We start from the raw sequence: 15,322 nt of genomic DNA on the forward strand, positions 1-15,322 counted from the left end.
TTCCCTCTCTCTCTCTCTCTAATAAATAAATAAAATCTTAAAAAAAAAAAAAAGCTTTTTAAAATAAGGAATGATGATCAGATCTTAGTATTTCTTTTTCTTTTTAAAAAAGATTTTATTTGTCAGAGAGAGAGTGTGTGCATGAGCATGAGCAGGGGAAGCTGCAGGTAGAGGGAGAAGCAGACTCCCCGCTGAGCAGGGAGCCCAACGCGGGGCTCGATCCCCAGACCCTGAGATCATGACCTGAGCCAAAGGCAGACGCTTAACTGATTGAGCCACCCAGGTGTCGCAGATCTTAGTATTTCTTAAAGATGATAAAATTTCCAGAGCAATTTTAATTTGGGTGGATAGAACTAAGATAGAAAAAATACCACATAAAGGGGCGCCTGGGTGGCTCAGTCAGTTAAGCGTCTGCCTTTGGCTCAGGTCACGACCTGGGGAGTCCTGGGATTGAGCCCCGCATCGGGCTCCCTGCTCCACGGGAAGTCTGCTTCTCCCTCTCCCTCTGCCGCTCCCCCTGCTTGTGCTCTCTGTCAAAGAAGTAAACAAAATCTTAAAAAAAAGATGAAGATGAAAAGTAAGCTATGGTTGTTGGAGGGATGGAGGATGGGCAGAGTGCAAGCTCCCAGGTGCTCAAGGTGGGGGGGCACCCACACAGGAGGAGACTGTGCTGGGAGCCCAGCACCGTGCCACAAGTACAGAGCAGACGAAGGCCAGGGCTTGGAGCTGTGGGGACTAGACAGAATCCAGGGGTGGGGTCCAGAAGCAAGGGGCTGCTGGAGACCATGGTGCAGGGGTGTACCCCCTCTGTATACAGAGCTGGTTTCTCAACAGTCAAGGCAGCAGTTGCCAGAAGGAAGGCATGGTCACCAGATACAGATGAAGGGTGACAAAGAAGTTCTCAGGCCGTCCTGGCCGATAAGGACGCCCACTGTCCAGGGTCGGGCGGCTGGCACAGTGGCGAGGCGAGTGCGAGGGGGCAGTGGGAGACGCGGAGCAGGGACAGGGGCCTTCTCTCCCCACCAGAGGATGCTTGGCCTGCCTACCTCCTCAGCACTCAGAGGTCTGTTTAAGTTAAAGTTGCTAAATCCCATAGGCTCCAAACAAGGGTTGAGAAAGCAAAGAATCTGGTGAAATCATTAAGAGTGATTTCTGAGCAAACAGTAGTTGAGCAAACAGTCACCTGAGTCCAATTATGTGTTTCTTCCCCAAAAAAGAAGGAACCTTGCTAAGAGGAGATTTGGAGTTGCTTCAGCAGAGGGTCAGCAGGTGGATATGGGCGGGGATAAAGAGGGGGCAAGCAGCAGGCCAGGGACCTGAGTGTTATTTGTGGCGCTGACCTTCGGGCTATGGTGCCGTGGATGGGCTGAGGTCCTGTGCGCTCCGGAGGCCAAGGCCCAATGCCATAGGCACGGCTCGCTAGCGACATTTCTGAAATTGATTCATCGTTAGTCGCTTTACAAGCGCTCAAGAGAGGAAGGTGAAAGGCTCCCTGGGGTCGCCCTGGTCTCTCCAGGAAACATCTACTCTCTTAACTATGAGCGGCACCCACAGGACACCCTCGGAACACAAAGGAAAACTGCAGCCGGAGAGCAGCGGGGGCTTCCAGTGTTGGTAACAAGAGGATGGTGAACGGGGAGAGGCTTCTGGTGGGGGCAGAGGGACTGGCACGGAGCAGCCCTCTTCCATGCAGGGGTGCGCCGGGCAGACTGCACAGGCCCCTGAAGGGAGAACCAGCCTTGGGCGGGCAGACGGCAGGGAGCCGACACTAGGAAGCAGGGAAGAGCCTGGGTGAGGTGAGTTCCTGCTCCCCGTAGCCTTTGCCTGAGGAGAGGCCCACTCAGGGCCACTGGGGGAAGCAGACCAGCACGTAGAAAACCCACCCTTACTGGCTTGAAGAACTGGAATCAGAATTGGGGTCAACCACAGCAGCCGGAAATGAGGAAACATTGGAAAAGAGAGTCCCGGAGGGGAGCCCGTGCCCTGAGAATGGACGCTGCTCTCTGGTCCCTTCGGCATGCTGCATGTGGTGGGGACAGGGGCCAACTTCAAGCCTGGCCCAAGCTAAAGTACTGAGCAGCAACTCCCTCTCAAGGCTGCCTTCCATGGTGGGGAGCCAAGCCTCTGAGATGGGTGGAGGGAAGTTGCTGGAAGGAAGGAAGGAAGGAAGGAAGAAGAAACAAACAAGCATACTCTTTGGAGGAACATCACAGAACCCAGTCTCTACCATGGTTTATCCACGGTGTCTGCGACACAAAAGAATCTCTAGACGTAAGAAGCAACAGGACAACATGACCTACTTGAGAGACAAGACGGATAACGGAAACTACCTGATGCAATCCAGAGGCTACTAGAGGGGCAAATTATAATGCCAGCTGAAATGTAGGGATAGGAGCAGCATCAGAGTGGACACCGCACAAGACGGGTGAACTTGAAGCAGTAGCAATAGCAAAAGCAAAAGCCAAAAATGAAAACTAGAGAAAATTCTGGAAAAAAACAGAGAATAGAATCAGTTGAGCCAGGAGACAATTTTCACAAGCAATTGGAGTTCCATCGGGAGAAGACAGAGGGATAGGAGGGAACTTCCCACAGATGGAAGAAAACACTGGCAGGTCATAGGCTGGTACAGGAAATGTGCCTAGAATTCATAAAGGCCACAACCAACGTAAGAAGACAAACCCTGAACAAAACCACGGGGGAGGATTTGGGCACTCAGAGGACATGAGCCCATGAGAAGGGGCTCAACACCGCTAGTCACTGAGAGAAGGCACATTAAAACCACAAAGAGCTACCGCTCCATACCCACCGAGATGGTGGGCATTAAAGACCCATCATACCAAATGGGGGGGAGATGAGGAAGCACACGGGTGCAGGGTGCGAGCTAAACACGTCCCTTCTGCTCCGAACACCATCTTTATTTGTAAATGTGACTCATGGTAAGTTGTGGCTACTCAGGGCTGGGTATGTGGCACTTTTTCTCAGAAGTGAACAAAGGGGGCCACCACTTCAAGGAAAATGGTAATGGACAGTGTTTGTGCTCAGGATAAATTGTGTGCTTTCACACGGAAGGATTTCAGAAACCTTAGGTATCGGCCACCATGAGCTGGACATCCTCCCAAAATCTAGAGACTTTTCTGATGGGGCTGGTGGTAATACTAAAAAATAGGATTTTTTTGATTCGTATAATGAAACGTGTTGACATTTGCTAACTCAGTGAACCCATAATTTCCAGATGAGCAACATGATGTTATAAGATCATGTGTGTGTGAAAGATCCAAGACGGACCAGCAGGCTTTCATATCACCAAGTACAATAGCATCCGACCTCGCAGCTAGGTGCTAAACCCCACTTGCTGAGTTTTGGTGTAGGCTCAAAGGTGGGCTGCAACTGTCTGAGGGCCCTGCCTCTCTCACCTGCATACTAGTGTGAGGTCAGATTTTCTTCATGTATTTCAGCTAAAAAACCCATTTTACCAAATTGAGAGCAGAAGCAGAAATGGAGAGTCCAGCTGTCATCCAAGACATTAAAGAGACCTGGAAATGTGTAAAACAGTGCTACTTTTTCCACTCAATTTCTATGTTTTGGAAAATATAGAAAAAAAAAAAGTGTTTTAATGAAACTGTTATTTATGTCAACATGTAGTGGGTTTATTTTATTTTTCAGTGAGTTAGTTTTATTCTGTAACACAATAAAGAGCGTCAGGTCGCCCCACACAGAAAACTTCCCCAGTGCAAAGGGGTCCTGAGACCAAAATGTTTGAGAACCACTCTGCTGAAATGAATTATCGAAATCCTTCCACAAAGAAAGCCCCAGGCCCAGGTCAGCTCACTCATGCACTCTATCAGACACTGAAGGAAAAAGCAACAGCAGTCTTTTGTAAACTCTTCCGGAGAATACAGGAAGGAGGTGGCCAGAATATAAGGCCAGAATAACCTTGACACCAACTACGAAAGAGATACTACAAAAAAGAAACTAAAGAAAAGTCTGGGGGCGCCTGCGTGGCTCAGTCGTTAAGCGTCTGCCTTCGGCTCAGGTCATGATCCCAGGGTCCTGGGATCGAGCCCCGCATCGGGCTCCCTGCTCCGCGGGAGGCCTGCTTCTCCCTCTCCTGCTCCCCCTGCTTGTGTTCCCTCTCTCGCTGTGTCTCTTTCTGTCAAATAAATGAATAGAATCTTAAAAAAAAAAAAAAGTCTGGCAGTTTCTGAAAACGTGAAACGCGCTGGCTGTATGACCCCACGTCCCACCTCTAGGTGTCCAACCAAGTGTTAGTGAACTGAGGGGGAAGGGAAGGACGCCTGCAATTCGCATATCGCTCAGAAAAATACCCACTTTATGTATAAAATATCAAATAGAAATATAAAAACATACATATAGAATAAATAAATGTGGCAAAATGCTGAAAACTGCTGAATCTGGTAAAGGGTACATGCAGGTTCTATTATTCTTGTAGCTTCTCAGTTTGAAATCATTTCAAAAGAAAAAAAGGCTAAAAAGTCAAACACCGCGACAGGAGAAGCACCTCCTCGCCGTGAGCTTGCAGGTCCCTGGGGCGGAGAGAGTGGGGACTGCCAGTAGCAGCGGCGGGGCCTCCCCCCAGTCATCCCCAAGCCCCGCCAAGGCCTCACCATCTGGAAGTCCTCGGCCTGCAGGTAGTGCTGCACCAGGAAGCCACAGATGTCCCCGACGCGAATGGTGTTCTCCACCTCCGGCTCCTCCAGGAGCAGCCCGCACTGCCTGACCGCCTCCTTGGGGTCCTCGGTGTACGTCCTGCCGAGAGCAGAACCCCGCTACGGGTCAGGGGGCACAGCAGGCTTGTGGCCTGAATGAGGAGCTCCTGGCATGGGCAGGACGGAACTTTTGTGAAGTCAACGCCCATGAATTAAACAAATTCTCTAATGAGTTCATTCATAAACTGGCTGATTCATTGAATAAAAACTTACTGGTTGCTCACAGTCCTGGTACCGCACCAGACTCAGCCTGTCACCCAGTCCTTGCCTGGTTCAGTCTGGAGGGGATCACTGTGATGCAGGGGGACGCGGGGCACCCTGCCCAAGGTGGTCAGGCAGGGGGTGACCATGAGCGAAGGCCAGCGGGCGGTGCGCAAGCGGGGGAGGGAGCGAGCGGGAGAGGGACCCGGAGGGGCCTTGTGGGGAGGAGGGGCTCAGGCTCCCGCTCTAGGAAGCCCGGTCCTGACGCTGTATGGTCCTTGCTGCCCATTGCCCCCCTCTCTCCCCACTGCAGCCCAAGCTCAGCAGATATTCCAGAATTTACATGTCCAAGCAGGGAGCCGCATTTTATACAACAGTGCTCAAAGTGTTTCTGGAACTTCTCTTCTAAAAGCTGTTCTCAGAGAAGGAAAATGCTTTCATTGGTTTAGGCAGAAGCTTAGCTCTGCTGCCCACACTGCAGGCTCTTGGAAAAGCTGGACGAGTTGCCAATAGATAAAAACTGGCCTCATGTCCAAATTTAGATGCATGGTCTTTCCTAAAAATAGCAACAACATGCTGCCCCCAGCCTCCTTCCCACAGTCTCTGTGGCCCCCAGGTGGTATAGTGGCCTGCCTGCTCCAAACCACTGAGCTTGAGCCCTGCACACACCTGAGCAGGTCCCAGGCTCCCCTCAGATACACACTCTCCTGACTTGCATCTGCCTCACCGCCCCCACCCCAGACTTCTGTTTTTTTCTGGAACAGTCTTCCTGGCGGTGCGCCCAGGTTTGGGGAATTCCCCAGGAGGAGCTCATCGAGAAGGAGGCAACATAATGTCCACGTGTCCTACTTAGGGTCCACGGGACTCCTCTGAGACTCCTCTGCACTTGCTCACTGCAAGTGAGCAAGTGAAACTGGTCTGGTCCCTGGCAGGGAGAGGAGCCTGGGGGGCTCTGTGTCCCTGCTTCCCCACTCTGCTCTGGACACACCTTCGGGCCTGGATGAACCGCTTCACCAGTGTCATCTTGCTCTGCAGCTGAGCCAGCTTGGTCTCCTGATCCAGGGGGCTCTTGGCCTTAGCCTTGGACAGGCACTTGTAGGCCTCTGTCAGTGCCCCATGGGCTTTGTCGTAGTTCTGGTACTCATCGATCTCCACCTGCACGGATGAGACCCGTCAGGGCCCCCGGGGCCCCACCACCCTCCTGGGGGTCCTGGCCCTGGGAGGAGGGTCTGTACCTGGGCACAGGCATCGTAAAAGCCAGCCAGCAGGTCAAGGGCCCTCCCCTTGGTGTAGAAGCTGATGATGTTCTTCATGATCTCCGGCTCCTTCCGCCAGTCCAGGGACTGCAGGTAGTTGGCGGCCATGATGTAGATTTCCTTTTGCCTTGAGACGCCCGCAAAGAACACGATTTTCTCCGTGTCCCCAGATTTCAGCAGCGCTCTCATGGCCTAGACAGAGGGCGAGCCCGAGGAAGGGCCCGAGGAAGGGCAGGGTCTGGGCTCGGACCTTGTGCTTGCCATGACCCTCCTGCCACCTCTCCCCGGACGCTCACGCAGGACTCCACCACAAGAGGGAGCTCAGGGCTCCTCTATCCTGCGGGGCCCTCGTCCTCGGAAGCCCAGGCTGGGAAAGCGCATCCCCAGAGGGGTAACCCAAGCAGTGGGGACACCATTTCCAGCCCGGGCCCACGCTCACCTTCAGCTTGTTCCCTGCCTGCGTGTACTTCTTGGTGGCCAGATGGTAGTTGCCCTGGCGCATGCAGCAGTTGGCGATCTGCTCCAGTAGCTGGCGCCGAGACTCTTCCGACAGGTCCTTGGAGTCCTTGGACACAGTCATCTTCTCGGCCATCTCCTCAGTGATGGTCATGTTCTGCTCCAGGCAAAGCTGCAGGGCTTCGTGGTACTGCAAGGCGCCACAGAGCAGGAAGGGGCGGTTAGCGCCGGGCTGCAAGGGGAGGCCAGGCCCGTGGCCTGGGGGGCGGGCGCCGGGGCAGGGACTGGACGCGCTCGCCGGGCAAGGGCCAACACTCGTCCCCGTGACTTTCACACTGCTGACACCCTGAATTGCAACGAGGGGAACGTGGAGCTCAAAAGACTACTGCACTGGTTGTGGGAGGAAAAGAAACCAGAACTTAATTTTCTTCTATAATTCGTTTCAAATTTTTAAGCTAAGGGTTTTGATTAATCTTGAAAACTGAAGGGAAATCGTATGCCCTTCACTTAAGAACACGTATTGGACAGAAAGCGTATGTCTTGGAGGTGGTTCCATCTCTGTCGGGACACTGGTGTCCTGGGAGGCGGCTCTTTACTGGGGGACAGCGGCGTGTGGGTGCCTCTCCTGTGTGTACAGTTGTGCTGAGGACGGATCCCAAGGACGGGAAGCGCTGGGTCGAGGGGTCTGTGAGTTCTACTGCAGACGGGGACCGCGTGCTGCGCTCGCACCCAGCCCGAGCAGGCCTGCTGACCTCTTCACCTGCACTGGCCTGACTCAGGGCAATGGGGTCTTCGTGAATCTTCACCTGTTATTTCTCTCATTATGGATGAGGCTGAGTATCTGATGTGCTGGGACCACCCACATTTCCTTCTTCAAAGAAACTGTCCATAGTCTTTGTTCTTTCCTTTTGAGTGGCTGGCAAATGTCTTCCTGGTTCATAGGAACTCCATACCTATTAGGAAAATTACACTTCGGGAGAGAGGTAGGATACGTTTTTTTCCATTTTATTATTTATCTTTACTTTCTTGTGGTGTTTTTTCCCATGTGCTATTTTCAGATTTACATTTGGCTGAATGGATCAGTCCTTCCCACTGGCATTTGGGTTTTGAATCGTACTTAGAAGACGCCTTTCTTCTCTTTAGATTGTACAAGATATCCGTGGTTTCCGATGGAGTGGCGGCTGGTTTTGCTGACACACGTCTCAGACCCACCTGGAATTTACTAGGACGCAGGAGATAAGTAGGGTTTACCTTTGTGTTTTCCCAAGTGGCTGCCCGGTTGCATCAACCCCCTTTATTGGATGGCTCATCTTTTGCCCACTGCTGGGAAATGTTCCTCTGCATGTACGAGATGAGTGTGTGTAAGTGGCTCTATGTCTGGATTTTCTAATATTTTCTGCTGATCTGTAGGCCTGATCATACACTGGACCCCAATTATCCTGTCATATATTTTACAATCTGAGGGCTTAATCACCTCTTGTTAATCTTCTTCCAGATTTTTCCTGGCTGTTCTGGTTTATTTGATTTTCACTGCAAAACTACAGAATCCACTTATCTGGCTAGAGAAAGCCCAGTGGTGTTTCTCCTGGGGTCAGATTAGGTCTGGGGCTGCCTTGGGGAGGGTGGACACGTGCATCTGCTGGGTCTTTCTAGAACATGTGCTGAAGAATTCTTCTGTCGCTCACCAGTGAGCCACTCAACTGTAAGCATAATTCTGCTTCAGGAAGAAAGATCTTTCAATTTGGACAGGCTAATTTTGCATGACTAACAATCTTCTATGTCTCCATTCAGTGGCTATCAGGGAGAATATTTCTACTTAAAGAATGTCCGGCTTCTACTGAGCACTAGAAACAGTGCTGGTAAGGACGTGGTGGCATCGGAATGCTGTGCGCGGCTGGGCGGATGTGCTCTGGGGCAGCCGTGAGGGAGGGCGTCTGGAGGTCCCTCAAACAACTAGAACAGTTACCAGATGATCTGGCAATTCGAGTTCTGGGTAAACACCCGAAAGAACTGAAAGCAGGGTTCTGAAGAGATATGTGTTCACCCGTGTTCACAGTAGCGCTATTCACAAGAGCCAAGAGATGGAGGCCACCCAGTGTCTGCGGATGGGCAGACCCGAGGCAGTGTGCACACGAACGCAGCATCACGCAGCCCTAAAAAGGAAGGACATTCTGGGGCACCTGGGTGGCTGTTGGTTAGGCATCTGACTCTCAGTTTTGGCTCAGGTCATGATCTCAGGGTCATGGGACCTAGCTGCGTCAGGCTCTGTGCTCAGCACTGAGTCTGCCTGAGATTCTCTGTCTCTCTCCCTCCGCCCCTCCCACTTGTGTGCACGCATTCTCTCTCTCTCTCAAATAAATAAATTAATTAAAAAAAAAAAAAAAAAAGGAAGGAAGTCCTGACACCTGCTACCACACGGATGAACCCCGATGACGTGACATCCAGGGAAACAAGCTGGACCCAGGACAAATCCTGTAGGATTCCACTTATATACGGTCCTTGGAGTGGTCCAATGCATTGACACAGAAGGTAGATGGTGGGTGCAGAGGCTGGGGAGTTGCTGTTTGACGGGGACAGCATTTCAGCTTTGCAAGATGAAAGCAGGTGCGCGGAGACGGCTCTCCCCATGATGGGAGCATACTTGACAACACTGAGCTGTACTCTTAAAAAACAGCGAAGATGGTAACTTTTACATTACGTGTACTTTACCACACACATAAAGGATGATTTCACCTCCCTAGTTATGGGGGTTATGAAATGGGCAGTGAGTGTCCCCCTGGACCGGCTATGTGAGGCGAGCCTGCTTCTAGCACTCCTTCACCCAGGGCAGGCGGGAGCCACGGCCTTCTTGTGAAATCGTAACCATGAGAGACGGTAAAGCCACCTCCACGGCGTCTGGAAAAGGCAGCCCCCAGCTTGGGTGCCCAAGGGGGTGCCGAGCGGGGACTGCCAACTGTACCTTCTTTGCTGCCAGCAGCAGCTCCACTGCCTTCTCGTACTGGCTGTGCTCAGTGAAGAAGTCTGAACAGCGGGCCAGGAGGGCGGGGTCCGACCTCTCGTCCAGGTCCTCCGCTATGAGCTGCAGGGCCACGAACTGCTGGGTGGCGAAGGCCAGCTCCAGGGCCTTGGAGAAGTGGCCGGCCTGTGGACGGTGCGCAATCTGAGCAGCGCCCAAGCCCCAGGTCGCGAGAACGCCGAGTGGCCCCCTGGCAGATACTGACAGGCCCTGGGGTCCCTGCCCTCGCTCACCTTGTGGTAGAGCATGACCGCCCTGTCCATGTGCTCGCCCTTGTCCTCGTAGTAGAGCGCCGCCTCAGTCATGTCCTCGGGGGAGCTCAGCAGAGCCAGGTTCATGAGCTGGTCATCCAGGCCATTCTCCTGTGGGGGGTGGGGGATGCCCAGGGCTTCCTGTGCGCGTTTGCTAAGGGTGCCCTGGGGGAGCCCACCACCCCAACTCTGGCATGCTGCAGGTCCACATGACTATGGTTTATTTCTTCCTTTCTTAAGATTTTATTTACTTATTTGAGAGAGAGTGAGTGAGAGTGAGCACAAGTAGGGGGAGCAGCAGAGGGAGAGGGAGAAGCAGACTCCCTGCTGAGCAGGGAGCCCGACGCAGGGCTGGATCCTAGGACCCTGAGCAGAAGGCAGATGCTTAATGACTGAGGCACCCAGGCATCCCATGATGATGGTTTCTAACCAGTGTCAGACTGTCACATGGGGTCTGTGTACCAGCATTTTGGGAGGCTTCCTTCTTTTTCTATTAACAGAACATTGCTCTCTGAGCCCTGGATTGGAACACTTTCACGCATGCAGAACGTCCCTCCTGCTGCTTACAGGCCACGAGCAATGAGCCAGCCTGAGTGCTTGCTGGAAAGCCGTGGAAGCTTAAGGACTTCTCAGTGAGAATCAGAATTCGGCACTTCACAAACACCGCCAGGGGGCTTGAGACCAGCGGGAGCAGGTGCAGTGGAAAGGTGCAGGTCTCCAGGGTGGGGGACATGGCACACACCATACTGTTCTCCACGTTTTCTGTGTGAACGTGGGCAACAGCAGGGGCCCCTTTGTCCACCTGCCCAACTTGCGTGCCCGCTGCCCCGCCTACCTTGCACAGGCGGATGGCGTTGTTGAAGGCCTGCGCCCGCGAGTAGAAATGCACAGCCTGCCTCACCTCCTCCTGGCTCTCGTACTGGCGGGCCAGGTGATAGGACGCTGCCCAGTTTCCACTCTCGTTGGCTATCTCAGCAGCCTGGAAAGAGAGCAGCGGGCCTGGGGCTCTGTCTCTGATCCCCACCCCCGCAGGCCCCCCGGGTGCTCCTACCTTCTGAATGTTGCCCTGGAAGCAGTAGATGCGGACCAGGGAGAAATAGTCCTGTGCCAGCTCGTAGTAGTGCAGCGCCGCGTCCATCTCTGCCTGGCTCTCCAGGTACTGGGCCCACCACCTCCACAGGGTCCTGGGAGGAGCCCGCCAGACCCACTCAGGGCCTGCGCCCCCTGGAAAGGACCCCGGGTCCCCAACGCCTCCCTCACTGTGCCTTCACGCAGCCAGCAGCCAGGAGGGAGCGTGCAAGCTGGGTGACGCGGCCAGGAGTGAAAGCCCGGGGTCTGGAGGAAAGGCCCCGCCCTAGCAGGGCCTCACACTCTCCCACGAGAAGCAACGGAGGGAGGCCCCCGGGCTCTGCAGCAAACCCACGGTCCGCCCACTGGCCCTGACATCCAGCAGCAACACTTACTTGTCCTTCATCTTATTGATGTAGAGCTCCAGGGACTGCAGGTCTTCCGAGAGCATTCTGGGCACCTCGAAGCGGTGGGTGTCTGACTTCTCATAGCTGCAAGAGAAGGGAAACAGTGACTCCTCCCCACGGTCTCAGCACAGCACAGCGGCGCCCAGCAGCTCATGGCGCTGCCATGGCACAGCCAGCGACCCCTGGCCCAGAGACCTGACCCGGCACGGGCTGGGAGGCGGGCTGTCTGAGGTTCTCCTGTTGAGACTGAGCTCAAGGTCCCCAGCAGACCTGGAAGGCCACCACCTGCCCTGAGGTAGTGCCTCAGTCTAGAAGCTTCCTCTAGGTAACTCTATGGGCGCCTCACTGGGGCAGAGGGGGAAGCCGGAGGCAAGCGGGCTCATCCCGGCTGAGCCCGGACGGGGCCCCACACTCACTAGCTGAGGGCCAGGCCGCGGTCAGCACTGGCCTCCAGGTGCCTGGCGTAGTTGTAGTAGGTGGCACGCAGGTGGATGCGGTCGTGGAGCTCTGCGACCTCCACGGCCTTCTGCCACTGGTCAGAGGCCTGGTACAGCTTGTTCAGGAGGTCATAGCGCCCGCACTTCCTGTACAGCTGCCCGGCATCCTCCTGGAGGTGGGAGAGCATGCATCAGCCCTCCGGCTCCAAGAGAGCTGCCTGTGCACCCCCACATGCAGTGATGCCACACGCCATTGCAGCATTCCGTCCCACAGCGAGAAAGCAAGACTGACTTAGGTGTCAGCCGGGAGGGCTGGGGGGCTGCCCTGCATTCTGGGGAGGAGACCCCACCCGCCACAGTGTCCTGTGGACCAGGAGCTGACTCGGGTGTCTGCCTGCCCCCTCCCTGCCTGGCTCCCCAGGTGCATGATGGACCATGAGCTCATGCACGTGCAGGAGACGGGGAGGGCCCCGGAGAGGAGAGAGGCTTTGCTCTGCTTTTTGGCTCAAGCTCCTTGAGGGGGTTTCTGTTCCCTGCTACCGAGTGGCCCAGACACGCATAGGCCATGGCCTGCCCTGTAAGGCCAGTGCCTTCCCTCTGCCCGCCTGCCCATGCCAGGGCTGCGCCCGACTCACCAGCATGCCCAGCTGTATGGCCAGCATGGCCACCCTGGCCTCCAGCTCTGGCTCCTGCTCAGCCTCCCGCAGGGCTCGTGCTCCACGCGCATGGCCCATGTTTCCCAGGCACACCTTGGCGACGTCCAGCCGCTGGGTCTTCACACACATGCGCGCCATGTTCTCCCAGACCGCCTCGCTGTGCCAGGGGATGCGGCAGCTCCGTAAGCTTGCAGCCCTCGCACCCCTGCCACCCCCCGAGACACATACCGGACACAGCAATGTGGCAAACCAGGGCCCCCACCACTCCCTTGGCTGAAGGCCACCTGTGTCCCCTGCAGCTGATGGGGACCCTCTCAGGCCTCCCACACACCCACTTTCCTCCCTGCTTTGATGACCGTCTGCTCGTCAAACGTTCCTTGCTCTACACCTGCCTGCACCCTCTGCTGAGCCACCGAGGTGCTGAAGCTGCCCTCCGGCAGGGGCCCCGCAGGGAAAAGGGGCTGTAGAGCCTTCACACCCCAGTGGGCCTGGGGAAGGGGGTGGGGAGCCCCAACCCTGATGCCCCTGAGGACCAGTGCATGATGCCCAGTGTGGGGTCTGCTGGTGGGCCCCTGACCTGGGCTGAATAGAGGTTGGGGGTCCTGGGGATGATCCTGCACGTCCCCAGGACTCCGTCCTTGTTCTCAAGCTCACGGGCCACCGTGGGGCTCCACACAGCAAGGCGCCGACCAGACACAAGCCTTTCCCTTCTCCCTTTCCAAGTGGATTCCGCGTGGGAATCCTCTTTAAGATACTCCATACCCCAGGGTCTCAGGGACCCACGTGGGGGTGTGGACAAGGTCGCTTGTGCCTCCATGCCCTTTTTCACCCTCTGCTAAGTCCAGAAAACAGGTGGCTGATATCTACATATGATTCAAGTGGAAAACCCAAACAAGCAGAGAAACCCGCGGCCGTCCCAGAGCCCTTCCCTGACTTGGTTTCCCTGTGCCTCCCTGGGCTAACGCTGTTGGGCCTGCTGTGTGCACGAGGGGGACAGGTCGCTGAAGGCCGGGCTGCTCCCACGCCGCCCTCTGAGCAGGGCCACCAGTGGCCTCCACCAAGCTGGGGGGGGTGGGTGGGAAGCGAGTACTGGAAGAGCAGCCGGAGACCTACCGGCTGGGAAGGGCCCCAACGCAGGACGTGGAGCTCTGGGTTTTGGACAGGGGCCAGCCCACCACAGCTCCAGTGCTTCCTGTCGTCCCCGCCCGCCCTACTCACATCTGCACCTCATCACTGTGAGAGGGCAAGGCACACGGCTGCCCAGGGGCCTGGCCTGAAAACGGCCCCCCTTTCTGGAAAGCCCTCTCTTGAGAGCTGCCGGAACTGGCCCCACAGGCCCCTCTTCTCAGGCCTGCCACTCAGGCTTGCAGGGTTCATGGCCTCCTGGCCCACAAAGCAGCCCGAGCTTCTCTGCTCTGAGACAAAGCTCCCGCCCGCCTGGCCGTCATGTGCACGGACAGGGCAGGCACACGGGGCGCTGCTACTCCCCCCCACCCCCCAGGGCCCAGCATGCACACCTCGGGAGGATGGGAAGGGCCCTGGGGAGGTTTGGGTATCTGGGGTGGGCCCCACAGTCCTGTGTGGGCAGGGTCATTCCTAACTCATATTCTGTGCCCAGGCCTGTGGCCCCCAGCTAGAATCTGGGGGTAGTGGATGGAGCAGGGTCTCCAGACATCACCTGTAGGGGAGCTGGATAGAGCTGACCCAGCAGCCATCAAAGGCCACCCAGGGATAAATGATTTAAATAAATAAGGGGGGAAGCTGATCTCTCCAAGTGGAACATTGAGCCTCCTTGTGGAGGCGACCCACTGCACTGTGTCCTTAGGGACTCTGAGTGGTCCTAATTCTCCTGGGAGAAGGGGGCCATGTGCGGAGGGCTATGCGTGCCCCCCCTGGAGCCCCCAGGAAGCTGGAGTAGAACATAGGCCAAGGAGAGAAGGTAGCAGCAAGAACTCAGCTGATGCATTTGCTACAAACTCTGCTGGGAAAAATGCTGAAAACAGGCCAAATCCCTCAGGGAACGGAAGGGCAGATAATTCTCCAAAGACCCCTGTCTTTCAGGGACATAGGCTTAGTGGTGATGGTGGTGGGGGTGGGGGTGGCGCCCCTTGCCTGCAGCAGGTACAGAGCCCCCTACAGACATGTGATCCAAAGTAATGGGACTGGTGAATATTTTTGCTGTTCTGATTTTGTAAAAATCAGGACAGGCTAAACATTTGCTATGGTAAGACCATGCCTGTGTCCCCAGACCTAGTTCTTTCCCTAGGTCTGGTTTTATCAATGCTGGTGATAGACCATGTCTGACTTACATGATGTATCTTTTTCTTTTTTTTAAGATTTTATGTATTAAGAGAGAGAAACAGCACGTGTACACGCATGAGCAGGGGGAGGAGCAGAGGGGGAGGTGGGGTTAAGAATCTCAAGCTGACCCTGCACTGAGCACAGAGCCCAATGCGGGGCTCGATCCCATGACCACATGATCACGGCCTGAGCAGAAACCAAGAGTTGGACGCTCAACCCACTGAGCCACCCAGACGCCCCTCTGATGCATCTTATGTGGGAAATGTCTGTGACTCTAGATATCTGATCATCCTTGAGAAATGACAGCACAGCAAGTGTTAATAACTTTTGAAGATAACCATTGCTAATTTGATTACCAGCTGCCATTAAATGAATTGTAAAACTAAAAAAAAAAACCCCAAAACAAAAAAGAAAACCCACAAAATAACGGGGGCTGGGGCTCTAGACTCACAGGAACTCTCTGGAGCTCCAGAAGCGGGAGGTGAGTGGGGTGCAGGCAAGCCGAGGGGACCAGGCCAGTCCCACCATGCTGGACTCATCTGACCG

The 15,322-nt window shown here is 55.0% G+C and overlaps 1 protein-coding gene and 1 non-coding gene across 2 annotated transcripts in view; one reads left to right on the forward strand and one right to left on the reverse strand.

The window, feature by feature from the left end:
• IFT140 (intraflagellar transport 140) overlaps positions 1 to 15,322 on the reverse strand; it is a 75,889-nt gene that overhangs the window by 1,493 nt on the left and 59,074 nt on the right. The window contains exons 18-28 of the mRNA XM_035021894.1: positions 12,455 to 12,632; positions 11,799 to 11,989; positions 11,371 to 11,466; positions 10,959 to 11,091; positions 10,743 to 10,886; positions 9,890 to 10,018; positions 9,600 to 9,782; positions 6,624 to 6,830; positions 6,164 to 6,376; positions 5,917 to 6,083; positions 4,626 to 4,767 (exon numbers count right to left, since the gene is read on the reverse strand). Coding sequence (XP_034877785.1) covers positions 4,626 to 4,767; positions 5,917 to 6,083; positions 6,164 to 6,376; positions 6,624 to 6,830; positions 9,600 to 9,782; positions 9,890 to 10,018; positions 10,743 to 10,886; positions 10,959 to 11,091; positions 11,371 to 11,466; positions 11,799 to 11,989; positions 12,455 to 12,632 — 1,783 coding nt within the window. The remainder of the gene's footprint in view (positions 1 to 4,625; positions 4,768 to 5,916; positions 6,084 to 6,163; positions 6,377 to 6,623; positions 6,831 to 9,599; positions 9,783 to 9,889; positions 10,019 to 10,742; positions 10,887 to 10,958; positions 11,092 to 11,370; positions 11,467 to 11,798; positions 11,990 to 12,454; positions 12,633 to 15,322) is intronic.
• On the forward strand, positions 14,639 to 14,770 carry LOC118022025. The gene has a single exon (XR_004682359.1). It is a non-coding gene; the product is annotated as a small nucleolar RNA SNORA72 (small nucleolar RNA).

This window comes from Mirounga leonina, unplaced genomic scaffold (assembly GCF_011800145.1).
Source record: "Mirounga leonina isolate KUSES-001 unplaced genomic scaffold, KU_Mleo_1.0 Mir_175, whole genome shotgun sequence".
NCBI classification, from domain to species: domain Eukaryota; kingdom Metazoa; phylum Chordata; class Mammalia; order Carnivora; family Phocidae; genus Mirounga; species Mirounga leonina.